Source organism: Mobula birostris, chromosome 22 (assembly GCF_030028105.1).
Source record: "Mobula birostris isolate sMobBir1 chromosome 22, sMobBir1.hap1, whole genome shotgun sequence".
Taxonomy (NCBI): Eukaryota; Metazoa; Chordata; class Chondrichthyes; order Myliobatiformes; family Myliobatidae; genus Mobula; species Mobula birostris.
In genome coordinates, this window is record NC_092391.1 from 24,480,045 (window position 1) to 24,496,142 (window position 16,098).

The 16,098-nt window shown below is 39.8% G+C and overlaps 1 protein-coding gene across 1 annotated transcript in view; it reads left to right on the forward strand.

Moving 5' to 3' along the window:
- Window positions 1-6,189: 6,189 nt before the first annotated feature.
- Window positions 6,190-16,098, forward strand: part of LOC140186081 (fibrinogen C domain-containing protein 1-like) — a 33,762-nt gene continuing 23,853 nt past the window's right edge. The window contains exons 1-2 of the mRNA XM_072239946.1: window positions 6,190-6,316; window positions 15,189-15,653. Coding sequence (XP_072096047.1) covers window positions 6,251-6,316; window positions 15,189-15,653 — 531 coding nt within the window. The 5' untranslated portion in view covers window positions 6,190-6,250. The remainder of the gene's footprint in view (window positions 6,317-15,188; window positions 15,654-16,098) is intronic.

Consider the following 16,098-nt stretch of genomic DNA (forward strand, 5'->3'; position numbering starts at 1 on the left):
TGGGGATGGCGATAAGTGGAATCTGATTATTGTATCTGTTGGGAAAGCAAGGTGAACCAAATAAGGAAGATAGGGTGGGCAACAGTAAACAGCTGACAAAATGTCAAAAATTGACATACTGGATGCAGAGGCTGGAGGGGTGAAAGGTAAAGTCCAAAGGAACTCTATCCCTGTTCTGTCAGAGAGGAGTCAGGGTGACAATAGAAGTGCAGGAAATGGAGGAGAAGTGGGTATGGGCTTTATCACGTTTCCTGAAAAAAAGAGAGCATCTCAGATGTCCTGGGGTTCATCTTAAGAATTGATATGGCAGAGATGGGGAAACTGAGAGAAAGAGGGAAAGAATTCTTATAGGAGACAGGATGGAAGGAAGTGTATTCCATGAACTGCAGCTCTGTATATCAGTAGGTTTGTGGTAAATATTAGAGGATAATTTATCTCCTGAGATGGAGACAGAAAGATAAAAAAAAAAGGGGGAATCAGGTATTGGAAATGGTCCAAGTAAATTTTAGGTCAGCATGGAAATTAGTAGTGATGTTGATGAAATTGACAAGTTATGCATGGTACAGGAGGTATCATGAATGCAGCTGTCAACGTGATGGAGAAGGAGTTGGGGAATGGTACTGAAGGAGGTTTGGAGCAGGGACAGCTGCATGTTGCCAATGAAAAGGCAGGTGTAACAAGGGCCCGTGTGACTCTCCATCGCCTATACCTTCGATTTGCAGAAAGTTGTTCAGGGTAAGCATAAGTTCTAGCAAGTAAAGGAAAGTGTTAGTGGATGGGACCTGGTTAGATCCATGTCCTAGAAAGAATGAAGGACCCCTAATGTATTTCTGATGGGGAATGGAAGTGTATAGGGATTGGATACCCCTGAGGAAAATGAGGCAGTTGGGGCAGGGAATTGGAAATTGTTAAAATTGTGGAGAACAAGGAAGGTGGCCTAGATATAAGTGGGAAGGGCTGGAAGAGGGGGGACAAGATTGAGTTGAGGTATGAGGAAATAAGTTCAGTCGGGTAAGTGCAGGCAAAAACAATGGGCTTGTTGCGAGTCCTGTTTGAGAGTCTCGGATAGGAGATAGAGAAGGATAATATAGGGTTAGGGAGTTATTAAGTTGAAAGGGTGATCTCTTGGAGTGATGAGATCCGTGCAACGAAGGCTTGATGATCTTTGGTGGGATCAATAATGTATTATTCGCTGCTAATCTAATCAGGCTTTTTGCCAAGAAAAGAAATATGAATGGGAGAAAGAATTAAATTGAAATGGCACTCTTCAGTGACTATAATATTTCACAGCTGAATAAAGTCAGTAAACTCACTATTATAATATTAGAAAAACAGCATATGATTTGCACATAACAAGGCCACACAATAGCAAAGGGAAACACCTCAATTGATACTGTGGGTATTAATTGGTTGGTAGGAGGAACTTCAGAAATTGCCCCTGGCCAATGTTAGCTCCTACTGCCTTGACATACTTTTATCTCAAAAACTTATGTATTCTAATTTAAGATGAAATGTAAGGAAAGTATTGATTTCATTTTACTTTCATCAGTTACTTTTGGTTAATGGTGTTTTGACTGTGGTGCTTTGGGAGGGAAGTTTGAGGTGTGACAAATGTGGAGTTGACAATTACAAAAAGATAGATCTCCAAGTATGAATTCAATTGCTTTGACTTTATTACTTATATCCCTCATATACATAAGGAGTAAAAATCTTTACATTACGTCTCCATCTAAATGTGCAATGTGCAATTTTTAGTAATTTATAATAAAATAGCATGTACAACAGGACAATCAATATAACATAGAAATACAATTGTATCAGCATGAATTAATCAGTCTGATGGCCTGGTGGAAGAAGCTGTCCTGGATCCTGTTGGTTCTGGCTTTTTTGCTGCGTTACTGTTTCCCGGATGGTAGCAGCTGGAGCAGTTTGTGATTGGGGTGACTCAAGTCTCCAATGATCCTTTGGGCCCTTTTTACAAAGCTGTCCTTGTAAATGTCCTGAATAGTGGGAAGTTCACATCTACAGATGTGCTGGGCTGTCCGCACCACTCTCTGCAGAGCCCTGCGATTGAGGGAAGTACAGTTCCCATACCAGGCAGTGATGCAGCCAGTCAGGATGCTCTCAATTGTGCCCCTGTAGAAAGTTCTCAGAATTTGGGGGCCCATACCAAACTTCTTAAATCGTCTGAGGTGAAAGAGGCGCTGTTGTGCCTTTTTCACCACACAGCCAGTATGTACAGACCATGTGAAATCCCCGGCGATGTGTATGCTGAGGAACTTAAAGCTGTTCACCCTCACAGCCCTAGATCCATTGATGTCAATAGGGGTTAGCCTGTCTCCATTCCTCCTGTAGTCCACAATCAGTTCCTTTGTTTTTGTAACATTGAGGGAGAGGTTGTTTTCTTGACAGGGTGATGACTTCTTCTCTGTAGGCTGCCTCATTATTATTTGAGATTAAGCCAATCAGTGTAGTGTTGTCAGCAAAGTTAATTAGCAGATTGGAGCTGTGGGTGGTAACAGTCATGTGTTCACAGAGAGAATAGCCATTGTACTTTGCATGAGTTTGTTATCTTACACAGGAACAATTCAACTTCAGGAATGAGATACATACATTCTATAATTTTCTATACTGAGAGATGAAATATCTCCACATAACCTTAGGGTGTCAGTCACATTGTAAGTACATGTGTGATCTTGAAACCAATCAACATGATTCAACATATTCACCTATCAACATATTCACCTATTAAAGTTACCAATACAACTCAAGGTCACATATAATTATATACCAGGTATGCTGTTGAGCGATGGCAGATGTTTGATAAATATTTTATGATGCTGAGTGTATTTCCCATCATATTTTTTGTTTGAGAAATGTTTAAATTGGAATGGGATGAAGTTTTTGACAGATGGCTGTTGACCTGAATTGCAATTAGCTTCAGACCTATACAAACCAGAAGTGGAAGGTGTCACACTGTACTCAATTCATTGCTCTGTTGCGTAGAATTTTCAATTATAACTAGTGAATTTCCTTACCAAGGTTTAAGCTGTGCCTAAGAATGTCATGTTTGAAATAGCATATAAATTGTGACTCAGTGGATAATTCTCTAGTGATTGCATAAGAAGGTTGTGCGATCAATACACACTTCAAAAGCTTAAGTGGTTAGTATCTTTCCACCTTTCTCCTGTATTTCTCTGATCCATTCTCACTTGTGTATGTACTTAAGTAGCACTTCAACATAGCAAACCTCCTGAAGGTGCTTCACATAAACATTTCAAGACGTTAATCAAGGAAGGTGTATCCAAAAACAGCCTAAGAGAAAATTTGTAAGGAGGGTTTTAAAGGGTGTGATGGAAATAATAAAGATGGAAATTTTGTAGCTAGATAGACTTAAATATATTCAATCAGTATGTTTACTGGTGCAGAATGATAAATAAGCCTAAAGCTGAAACAGCATGTCTGAAAATGTACTTACTGGTCCTATCTCTGCAAGTAAGAACACAGAGACATTGTCTTTCCACTTTAAGATTTTCCTGAGTCCTAACATGCTGAATGCTACAAACCCGCTGGGAGTAATAAACGTGACAACCAAATGAACATTTGACTATCTTCTCTGCTTTTATAATTATAATTCTGACATTAATCAATACTGCCTTGACTTCTGAATTAAATCTGCAAATCGCTCCTGTGAGAAAGCATTTTATATTCTGAAAGCATTAGGAATGTTGTATTTCCAAAGACTGTACTCTGCATAAAACCCTCCAAACACTCACCTGTACATATATCATATAATGCCTTCAAGGGAAACTGGAGGAACACAAGGGAAAAATTAATAGAATGAAATACAGACAACATGGGAGGTAATTTTGACTAAGCTGGACTTTCATCTCCCATGGGATCACCAATGTATTTCCTAGCCTCCCAAAGGGAATGATCCAACCATTAGCTTGGTACTATTAGGAGAAGCCTGAAACAAGGTGTGGCAATAACAGCAGAAATGTGAAGGACACTGTAACCATGGCTCAGTTCCCCACTCAAGAGACTGTAGATGCTGGATTCTGGAGAAACATACAAAATGCTGTTGAAACAGTGAGTCAGGCAACACCTTCAGGTTGAGACCTTTCATCTGGGCTCTGGTTTGCTGCCTGACCTGTTGAGTTCCTCCAGCTTTTTATGTCTTAACCCATTCTTGTTGCTCTTTTACTATATAAAAGATACTATCCAATTAAAATTGATTGTGTGGGTGTATTTCCATGCTATCTGCTTCTGAGACCTAGACCTTGACTATTTATATCTGGTATCTCAAGGCACTGGAAAAATAACATCAATACAGACTTTGCAAAATTCTCCCAACACAGATTCCCACCTCCAGCCATAAGGAGACCATCTCTAGTAAAGAAAAAAGATTCAAGAGTGTTCTCCGTCCCCTTGTAAATTCCTTGGAATGTCTGAACTATAACCATTAAAGTGGAGCAGAAGTGAAAAAACAGTTTCGTGCCAACATTGAGAACCTCCAGGCCATACCTGGAGAACACTCTGCTTGAGGTGAAAGGACTGATCACTTCACTGATTACCCAGCAATCTGCAATATTAGGCACCCTCCGTCCCATTGTGGAAGTCTGCAATTCTTACATTGGCCTCATTCGCCACCTCACAGCATACAAAACCGCAGTGTAAGCAAGTCAGCCCCTTTCCGCAGAGTATTTGCCAACTTCTGCAAGATGGACATAACCATGAATTCAGCCATCAAGTTCACAATGGCCTTTTAATATTACAAATTCCAAATCACGTGTCTACCGAAGCAGGTAGGTACAAATACAACGGTCACTTGGACTAAACATGGACCATAGCGGCGACATGTTCCCGCTGCCGAAATTCGAGGACCTGCACGTACATTGCGCCTTTATCGCAAATGACTAAGAGCAAATTTCGACTCCAAAACTTTTATATAGGTAATGTGGTAGAAGCTGCTGAGAATTTGTGAAAATAATCCCTAAGTCACACTGGAAAAATAAAAAATTGAAATCATATTCCAGGGACGCACAAGTGTGTTTGACTCCGAATTGCTCCTCTGAAATGTCCCGGCAAGTCTTTCGGTGTCATATACATAATGATTTTAAAGCCATGTCATTCTCCGCGAACTCCCCGTCCCGCCACCTCATTTTAGGGGCTGCAGAGAAAGGTCAGTAAATGCTGCCCTTGTCAGAAAATCCTCGTCCCGAGATTTTAAATGAATGCTTGTTGTGAAGTAATCATTCCAATCTGCTAAGAACATCGAGCACCCTGATTTAATGATTAACCTTGCAGCAAAGCATGGCACGATATATATTATATATATACATACACACACACATATATATTCTTGCAGAATGGCGTTTTAGTATACGCGGTATACTATACAGCACTTGTTTAATTCCGTCTCTGTCATACAGTTTATGCGGAATAGGAATGTACCTACTTAAAACAATTCTAAATAACAATGTACTGATAAGGAAATAGGTTTTTGCTCTTAGATGTGTCTGCTGCGCGGTGGGTTGCTTGGGACTGGATAGGCACGGAAGCAGCAGCTAAGTACCTGCAGACGTGAAGCAGGAAGGATCGGGTGACAGTTGACGTGACTGGGGTCTGTTCCAACAACCCCTTCTCCCCGATACTTTCATTCCAGATTCACACTGGAGGCTGTAGCTCTCAGCAAGAAGCTGCTGATCGCGCCCTGTGTCAGTTTCCACACCCACCCACACAACAACCTTTCTTAATACCTGCTGATGAAATGAGCCGGTGAGAGCAACGCAAGGTTTTGCCGTGCAGCGCCGGGACTAATTGCACCGAAAGGCAAGAAAGTGGAAATTTTATGTTGGATTCTGATCTCCGGATGCTATCTTCACAAACTAAAATAAAACTCTGCTTCTCCACTCAGGAAAAAAAAAGCACGGTGCGAGGAGACTGTTAGATCCCCGAGTGTATTAAAACCATTCTAAACATCCCTCTTAATGCATCTTTCTCACCGCCTCTCTGTATATCTCTCATTTTTTCTGCCTCCATACGTATATTTCTATCTCTATCCCTCTTATCCCTTTCTTTCTCTATTCCATCACCCCTCCCCCTCACCAACTGCCAACTCTCTGACTCGATCTCCCCCTTGCTACCTCGATCGTTCTTCTCAGCAGTTAAAACGGCTCCGAGTCTGGAATGGGAAACAACGCAAGGGTCTTGAAGAATTAAAAGCAAAGCCCCGGGTGACTCCGGTATGGTGAACGACAGGTGGAAAAGTACTGATGAGGGTCAACAAGACGGCCCAAAGCAAAATACCCAGGTAATTTTTTTTTCGTTCACAAGTCGCAAGAAAGTGTAAGAGAGCACAGCGAAGGTTAAAATAATCGTTCGGACCCCCCTCGAGGCGTGTTTGAGACTGAATGAATGTATTGTTTTACCTGTGTGAAAACATAAAAAGAACTGATGTAATTTCTCAAGAAGGGATTGTTGGCTTGTAAAACACAATAAATTACGTTACTCGCGTGCCGCTGAAAGTGGGGCAAAATTAACATTGCTCAAAATGCAAGTGAGAATGAAAGTGCTATGGTGGCTTGTCCGTCGTGAAGAATCACCCTTTGTTAGTGGCTTCTCCGCTTTATACCACGTTGGATTACTGAGAAAGCAGTGGCTAGATAATACCGGATTCCTTTTGCATCTTCTTCTTGAAACGTTAAACGGGTTAGCGTCTCTTATTTCTGCATCTCCCCATCTGTATTGCATTTTCCCCCATTCATTGGAGACTGGCTTTATCTCTGCTTTATCGAGTAGCAGATTGTATTCCAAAATTTTAACTGTGTAACCCAGGCACGAGCAGTCTGCTGAAGGGCGCTGTTGTTTGTCGAGATCCGCAAGACTTATTTATTAAAGATCTGACAGAACTCCTAGGTGAAAGGAGATTTAATTGCACCAGAGTCAGGGGAAAGATTACATAAAACCCTGCAAAGGCTGGAAAATATATTAAAATGCTAGAAAAAGACAACAGTTTGGAGAAGGAAAGTTGACATTGAGACTCTAAAGATTGATTGCCGTTTCCATTTAATGCATTCACCAACATCCTATATATTACTGGATCCAACAACACAGGAAGAGATCTTTAGGTCCACAGTACAGGTCCACTTGATCCGCCCACGTTTCCCCCAAATTTCTTGAAATGTTTCCTTCCCTCGAATTTATATTACTTACATGCCTGTGTTGGTATTTCTGCAACTTATTTTACAGCTTTATTGGTTCTCTACAGATCTACTGTTATCTTGTATGATTAACAAATATCAATGTAATTTTATTTCACAATAATATTTGCACTAATAACACTTTATCTGCACTAATATTAACCAGTAGAAGCCATTCATAGCAATACCAACCATTTTACCAGTAACATTAATACTAATTATTCCATATTCAATACCACAGCTTTACACCAGTGAAAACCAATTTTCACAATCCCATTTAATTTTTAAATTCTTCAATTCTCTCACTTTCACATTTCCACAATGCACACCACTGGGTTATTGTATTAATCTACTAATTTCCATACTATTTATCTCTGCTTTGTAACTTCCCACATCTTGTAGCATTTCTTTATGCCAGACTCATCAAGTCATTCTTTTCCCACTCCTGTGCACTATTCAACATCACCCTGAGTGGCCACTTTGTTAGGTACAGGAGTGGAACCCAGTGTGGTTTTCTGCTGCTGTCGCCCATCCACTTTGAGGTTCGACATATTGTGCAGACAGAGATGCTCTTCTGCACTCTGCTGTTGTAACATGTGGTCCTTTGAGTTACCGTCACTTTCTTGTCAGCTTGAACCACTCTGAACTCTCTCATTAATAAGGCATTGGCGCCCACAGAACTGCCACTCCCCGGATGTTGTTCTTTTTATTGCACTTTCTCTGTAAACTCTAGACACCACTGTGCATGAAAACCCCAGGAGATCAACATTCTCTAAGATACTCAAACCACCCCGTCTGGCACCAACAATCATTCCATGGTTAAAGTCACTTAGATCATATTTCTTTCCCATTCTGATATTTGGTCTGAGAAACAACTGAACCTCTTGACCATGCTTTTATGCATTGAATTCTGCCATGGGGTTGGTTTATTAGATATTTGCATTTACGCGCAGGTGTACAGGTATACCTAATAAAGTGGCCACTGAGTGTATCTATGCTACTTTTGCTCTTCTCAAAAGAACGTCAGAAGTTGGATGATTCCATTTGGATGTGCTCAATCATTCAATAGGAAGTGCTTTTAACAACACCTCCCTGAATTAGTTCAATAACCCTTAAGATCCTTAACGAACTAAGTTCTTTCACTAACTCCCAGTGCACAATGTGTAAAAATTTGCCTTCTGACAGCATTCCCTGTGAATGGCTTTGTTCTAATTTTCAGGTCATGCCCCTCTCTCTATTCTATACTTTGCTCACGAGAGGAAATAGCTTCTATATAACCCATCAAATCGTCTAATCACCTTAAACACCATAATTAGATTTTAATCAACCGTAATCTCCCAAACCCCAGGCAACAGAAGATTTGTCTAAGTAATTTGTTTTAATCCGATATTCCCTACAACTGCCCATTTTTAATTGTTTCCTCTGCAATTTACAGTCTAGTTTGGTTGATACAGGAGCAGGATGCATGTGATTGCTGTGTTCGCTGTTCGTTAACAACAACTAATCTAATTCAACAGCCAAAAATATTCGCCTCGCCTGCAGATTTTAAATCCTTTGTTCTCACTGCTTACAAAATCAATCAATAACATTTTCCATCTTTGCAATTCAGACGGGATTTTAACAACAGAATGTATGGATGTGAAGTTCCAGCAGACAAATCCTCAAGCACACAAGAAGAACTTCAGGATCAAGCCAGCCTGGAATTTATATAGGGGCAAGATCATGAAGAGTTACTGACAATGCACACCATATAGTAGCAAAGATTAAAAAAAAGACAAAGATGATGCAGATGACACATCATGGATTATTCTCACTTTTATAAAGATCTGGATAATCAGTATCCTGCAGACACTGCAGTTCAAATATGGTTGCCTTGAAGCTTTCAAGAATTAAAGATTAATCTCCAGGCCACCACTGTGAACAAAAATGTAGGAGGAAAATCAGTAGAGTGTTAAAAATGTATTATTTTTGTTTGCAGCCTTTGAATACATCTGAATATATTAGTTATAGAAAGTTTAGAAATGAAAGAGAAAAGACTGAACAGGCAGGGTGGATGGCACCTGGAAGGTGAGGCAATGTGATCTCCAGGGATGTCCAGCTAAAGTCAGGAATCCCTGAGCTTGCAAACACGTAATTGCATTGGAAACAGTCATGCTGTTGAAAATGTTGACTCAAATGTTGTTCTACACTTTTGTCTTGGCACCAAAAGACTGTAATAATCCTACTTGTGAAGGTCACATAAAGAAAGAAAGGTAGATTGAATTCTCCTGTCCTGATCACTGAGTGTTTGTGACCAGTCTAATTCAGCAGCAGTGAGAGGAGCAACAGCAAGTCAAGAATGTTCAGCAGACAATGAAGCTGAGAGTGAGTGTGACTCCAAGCTCTGTTGGCAAATCATTCGAGATAAATTTGAGATTGTCTCTGAGATAGCTGGCAGTCAATGGAGTCAATCAATAATATTGGAGAGTTGGCCTTTTAAACAGTATGCTTTTATTCTGTCAGGAAGCCCCAGTCTTTGCAACACTCACCTCCACATCAATTATATTTTTCCATCACTTAGAAATTTGCCTAACTGGTTCAGCATATTTTTTAAATCACTTTCATGATCCAGGCATTGTCCATCCTTAATTGTCCTGAGAAGACAGCGGAGAGATGCCCCCATGAACTCTGGTACTCCTTGTTGAGGAGATACTCCTGCAGTGCTATTGGTTAAGAAATCCCAGGATTTAGTCACAGCAACGATGAAAGAACACCAATATTTGTCCAAATCATGACAACAGAGAGAAATTTGCAGGTGTTATTGTTTCCATGTGTCTACTCTTCTGGTCCTTGGATGGTAGATGTGATTTGGGGTACTGTCAGAGAGGTCCATGTGAGTAAATACAATGCACTTTGTAGAGGGTAGGCTCTGTAGCCAATGTGTGTCAATGGTGGAGGGAATGATATTTAAGTGGTTGATGAGGTGTCATTCAAGTAGGCTGTTTTTTCCTGCCTAGTGTGAATTTTCTGCACTCATCAAGTAAATTGAAGAGTATTCCATTATACTCCTGACTTGTCCCTTGTAGATGGGGGAAAGGCTTTATGGTGTCTGGAGGTGAGTCATTCATTTTGGGATACTCAGCCTTTGACTTGCATTTGTAACCATTGTATTTATGTGGCTGGTCCATTTGATCAATGGTAACCTCCACATTGTTGATGACGAGTGACTTGGTGATGGTAATGGTAGTGAATGCTAAGCTAGGTGTTTAAGTTATTTCTCATTGTAGATGATCACTGCCCTGGAACTTTTGAGGTGCAAGTGTTATTTGACACTTACCATGTTATCTGGATCTTGCTGCATGTAGACCTGGACAGCTCTGTTTGTTGAGGAGTTGCAAAAGAAACTGAACACTATGTATTCATCAACTCATTTCTCTACCTCTGCACTTTTGAAGTAAGGGAGCTACACACAAGCTTTCTCCCACCCTATCTCATCACAGAATTGGAATATCCTCTAGACTAGTGTTTCCAAACCTTTTGTGGGTTTCCTCCCCCTTGGCTCGCAGACCTCATCCCCAGTGCCCCCTCACCTTTCCACCATCACATAAAAACTATAAAGAATTTTGATTTACTAATAAACAGTGAAAGAAAATAGGAACTGCAAATTCAAAGCAATGACAAATAATTGCAAAAATTATTCAAATCTACTTAAAGCTACTAATAAAATTATTTCTCTATTTAATTACAGTAAAACAATTTTCATCATCAGTTTTAGAGCATGCATTAGTACAATTATTCACTACATTGCTTTTTCATCTTTCAATAAGATAGATGTGCTTGGTGCAGTGATATCACCTTCTGACCATCAGGCTAAATGTCACTCAGAAGCATTCTCAGTTCCCCACGTTCAGTAATTTGCAGTCTGTTTCACTGCTTTGAAAGAAGTTAGGTGACTGTACTGAAACTGTGCTGCACTAAGTATGATGTTGGAAAGATAATAAAAAAAATCTTGACCTTTTCCCCATAGTGCAGGATCGTGTTTAGAGATTTCTTACTGCAACCAAAAGTTTTGATACGATTTTTTGAACCTCAGCTTCATCTCAAAGGCATTTTGTAGCAAGATCAGTTCTTCATCCATCCTTCTTATTAATTCCTCATTACAAGTGTTTGGGAATGGATTTAGTACTTAATCTGGAATTTGGATTGAGAGAAGATCCTGAAATCTTTCTGATGTGTCTTTATGGAGCTCACCCAGGTGGGCACAGTATACTTGAAGATCATCATCTGATATTCTTCCTTTCTCTTCTACTCAAAGAGGCTGAGAAATTGGACAAGGTCATGATGGCCAATGTTGAACTTAAGTAGAATTAATTTGAACCAAAATATGGAGATGACTGATTTGACTTTGATAAGATTCACATAATTTCCTTGCAACTGAAGAATGATTTCATTAAACTTTGCAAATAATTCTGACAAATAAACTATGCCATGCCTAATATTCTTGAGTTGATTACTGAATGAAGCATTTGAGTCTTCAAAGAATTTTATCACAGTTTAAAAAGTGCATAAAAGTGCCTCTGGCAGTTTCCTTTTGAGAACTATCTGACCTCTGTGTGCAACAGCAAGTGTCTAAACTGCTCATCATTCTTAATAGCTCTCAAAATAGTGGAAAATTGAGAGCACGGGATTTTATTTTATTTACTGCTATGATAACTGTATTTAATGATTTGTGCAGTTGGTCACTTGGGTTTTTTTGTGATAAGACTTTGTTTTCTCAAGAAAGTAATAACTCCACAGTGGTGTCACGTCATTGGTGATGTCCCATCCATTGCACAAGCAAGAATGTTGGTGAGTGGAATGTCTTTCTCTTTGAAAACATCCCCAAACTGGTTACTCAACAACCCAAATTATTGACTCCCCTTCATATCTTTTTCTAGTCCCCTTGCAATTAACTACTCTTGAGCCATGCTTTCACCTTTTATGAAGCAAACATAACAAAGGAGCAAAGATTTGTTGCCTGGGAAAGTTGACTCCTCCACTGCAGAGCAAATTCTGTTGTCCTAAGTATGCTCCACAACTTGCCATCCACATTCTCAGATATTTCAACTATTCATCTTTGAACAGAGTTGTAGCTAAGTGGGATAACTTTAATTATTTGGTCTGGTGATTCATGCAAAATGAGCAATATTATATGAAGCCTGCAAACCATTACTGTTTTGTTGTGAACATGTTTTCTGTTTCTGGAAGTTTTCACAAAGTACCTGAAAGAAAGCAAAGTTCATGTTTATCAGGGTTTATTCTCTTCAAATATTCAAGAAGCCTGGACAATTTCATTGCCTCATTTGAAAAACTTTTTCACGCAACAGATATATTGGCTGCTGTCGGTTGCTTGGTGCTGGTGCAAATCTATATTTCAGATACTCCACACTGCATTGTCTGCACTTCTTTTTCATTTAGTCTGTTCTGCTATTTTCATTATGGATTAACAACCAGGGTCAATCGTCTATTGTTACCTCAACCACTGTGATCAATAAAGGGGAAAGTTATGACATCATATTAGCTCAGGCAAAACCTGGCTCTGCCTGAAGTACATAAAATGAGGCAGCGATATCTCGGTTGGATCATGGGCTAGAGAAATGCGGTCAGGGTCATTCAAAAGGGCAGATTCTGAACTTTACCCCATTGAACACCATGTCCTAATTCACAGGAATTCCATCACTGTGTATTACTGTATGGAAATAACATGATTTCTTCATGATATGCCAAATACAGATTTCTCATGATATACCAAATACAGACTTCTTCATGATATGCCAAATACAGATTTCTCATGATATGTCAAATACAGATTTCTCATGATACGCCAAATACAGATTTCTCATGATATACCAAATACAGAAGTGTCACATTGCTTTTCAACAACTATAATGTGAAGTCTAAGAGAACAGTGGGTTAGCAAGATTTGAGGTGATTATGTGATCATTGTAATCTACTATGAGGCACTGAGGATCAAAAGCTTATAATAAATAATTAACTTCTTGAATTAAGCCTGTAATCCCCTAGCCACCCCTCCTCTCACTGCCCCTTTATCTTTATCACCCACTTAGAAACTTCCACTGTCCTCGGGAGGGGTGTGATATCACTCATTTTGGGAACCACTGCTCTAGACTTTTCTCTCTCAACTACTTGTCCAGCCTTACTTTCAATGCTGTTACCTGAATCGAGAAGTTGTGGATTCAACCCTCATGCCATTCAATGCAAGGAGGTGCAACATTTCGGATAAGTCACTTAACCAAGGTCAAATTCAGCTACTCAAAAAAGGATCTTATGACCAATTTTCCAAAGACAATTGGGAGAATCCTGCCTTGTGTTACATCCCTCTATCAGCTTCATTAGAACAGGTTTTCTATTCATTCTCACGCTACCCTTTGTGAAAAATTGCTGGACCTAAAATCTCTGCTTTGTTTACAACAGTGACTCAACTTTAAAGGTTCATTATTGGCTGTAAAATACATGCTGAAGTTGTGAAATGTAATGTGTAAATTTAAGCTATGCGTGATTTGCAGTAGTCCTTATTAAGCAAAGCCACTTTGTTTCCAAAGAACAGATGTTTGCAACAAGACACAGGGACTTAGGACATGATTCTAAATAATCTGCCAGGTTCTATCTCATTATATTCAACTGTAAACCAAGATCAAAATGGGATAAAGTCGACAGAATAAATCCTTAACACAAGAAATTCTGCAGATGCTGGAAATCCAGAATAATACACACAAAATGCTGAAGGAACTCAGCAGGTCAGGCAGCATCTATTGAGATGGAAAAAGAGTCAACATTTCCAGCCAAAATCCTTTATCAGGAGCCTTTTCAGGAATAAATTCTTACACTGCCTTTGACTCATAAAGCACTGTGTAAATTTTAAATCCTTTAAGTGCTTCTATGTGCGTTCAATCAAGTAGCGAAGTTTATTAAAGTAGTCATATCTCACAATCCACTCTGGGTTCTACGAACAGGCTCCGATTTTTTAACGTGAGATTCTCATTTTTAACATCATCACTTCAATTCTGAATTCTTTGGCTGTTCATCACACACCCATCTTACACAACTCAAACTTGCATATTTATCCTCTCTCACACTCTGTCACTTCTGCTGTGCCTTCTCCTCATGCCATTAGTGCTTCTGAACCCAAACCACCCTTTCTAGATTAATTAGTGGTTTATTGAGCCAAAAAAGCAGTTACGAGTCCCACTCAACATATTTTGGCACATAATCCAGGTTTACACTCACTTGGCAGTACTGATACATTACATTGCTTTCAGATGAAATGATAATTCTATGTCCAGTCTGCTCTTTCAAGTGGTTATTTTGGTCAATAGGCATGATTGCAAACAGTCATTCCTGCTGTACTCACAATAATTTATGTCTCACCTAAAACTAGTGAAACAGATGAACTGGTCATTATCACATATGGGAACTTGCTGTGCACAAAGTGCGTGTCATGTTACAGATGATAAATGGGGAAGGGATTAACTTGGTGTGAACAGTCACACTAGTTGTCAGTGCTAGAGCTCTATCAATAAGTTCCTGAGAGCATGGATGAAAGAAGTGAATATTTGTGTTAGTATAGCAGCTTGCAATAATTTAGGATATACCAAGTTAAATTAAGAGGGCTATTTGCATGGGCAACATTTGCATTCCCTCAAGTACAGCATACTATAAGGAGCTTGAGATGATTAATGATGGTGTAGATGGACTGAAGTCATAAATCCTGATGGAAAAGTTCACAACAAGTGAATTTAAACATAAAGTTAGAGCTAGACTATTCAGGGGCAGCATCAGAAGGTATTCCAAACCAAAGGTATTGGAAGTGGATAAATCTCCTCATGTGAAATTGTTGAGGTTGGGCAGTCCATTGAAAATAATAGAAAAACAGGATTTTTTAATGCGAACAGAATGAGGTCATGGAACTGAATTGTAATGTACTGAAACCTCTCCTTTTTGCAGAAGCTGAGCTGTGGCTACATGCTTTGTATGGTCCTGCTCTTCCTGGCTGTGTTACTGGCGGTGGCAGTAACAGGAACTCTCCTCTTCCTCAACCATTACCACCAGGCCGCGGGCACACCACCTCTCATCAGCACCAACCAGGACAAGACGCAAGCTTTGGTTACCATTGACCAGGCTGACAGGTCAAGGATCAACATCTTTGTCGACCCTAACTGCCCGGATTACAAGAGTGACCTCGACCATTTGGAAAGCCTCCAGTCATCTGTTCTCACTGCTGTGTCCAGTCGTGGAGAGGAGATGGGGGCAAGTGAGGGGCAGGACATGGCGATGCTGGTCACAGTGGCTGACCAAGTATCCAGGCTCTCATCCCAGCTGAGGCAGGAATATGAGGCCTTGAAACAAGGCCAAGGCAGCTTGAGACAAGAACTGAACTCACACCAGTCAGAACAAGGCAGGTTAATTGAGGTAAGTCAATGAAATCAACACCATTCATAGACTCAGAAGCTCATTTCACAGTTCACCCTAAAGCCTGTCAGGTCAGGCTTAACACAATGACATTGCTACCCACTTTCTATGTCCATTGGCATAGCTGTTCTCTGCAACATTAACAGCATAGAACATCCCTTAATCATTTATATCACTTAACTATAAAGAGATTGAAAAATCTGGAACTGTGATCCTTTCAGCAGGTAAATTTGAAGAGTGATTTAAAATCAGAACTATTTGATAGAATAAATGAGAAAACTGCCAAAACAGCTGGAGGAAAAATAACCAGAGGGAAACGGCAGAGAATACATTCTTGCAGCCTGCTGTTATGATCTAGAAAGCTCTCCCTGAAAGGGTGGTAAAGCTAGACTTAACAAGGCATTTCAAAACGGAATTGAACAAATATTTGAAGTGAAAAAAAAAT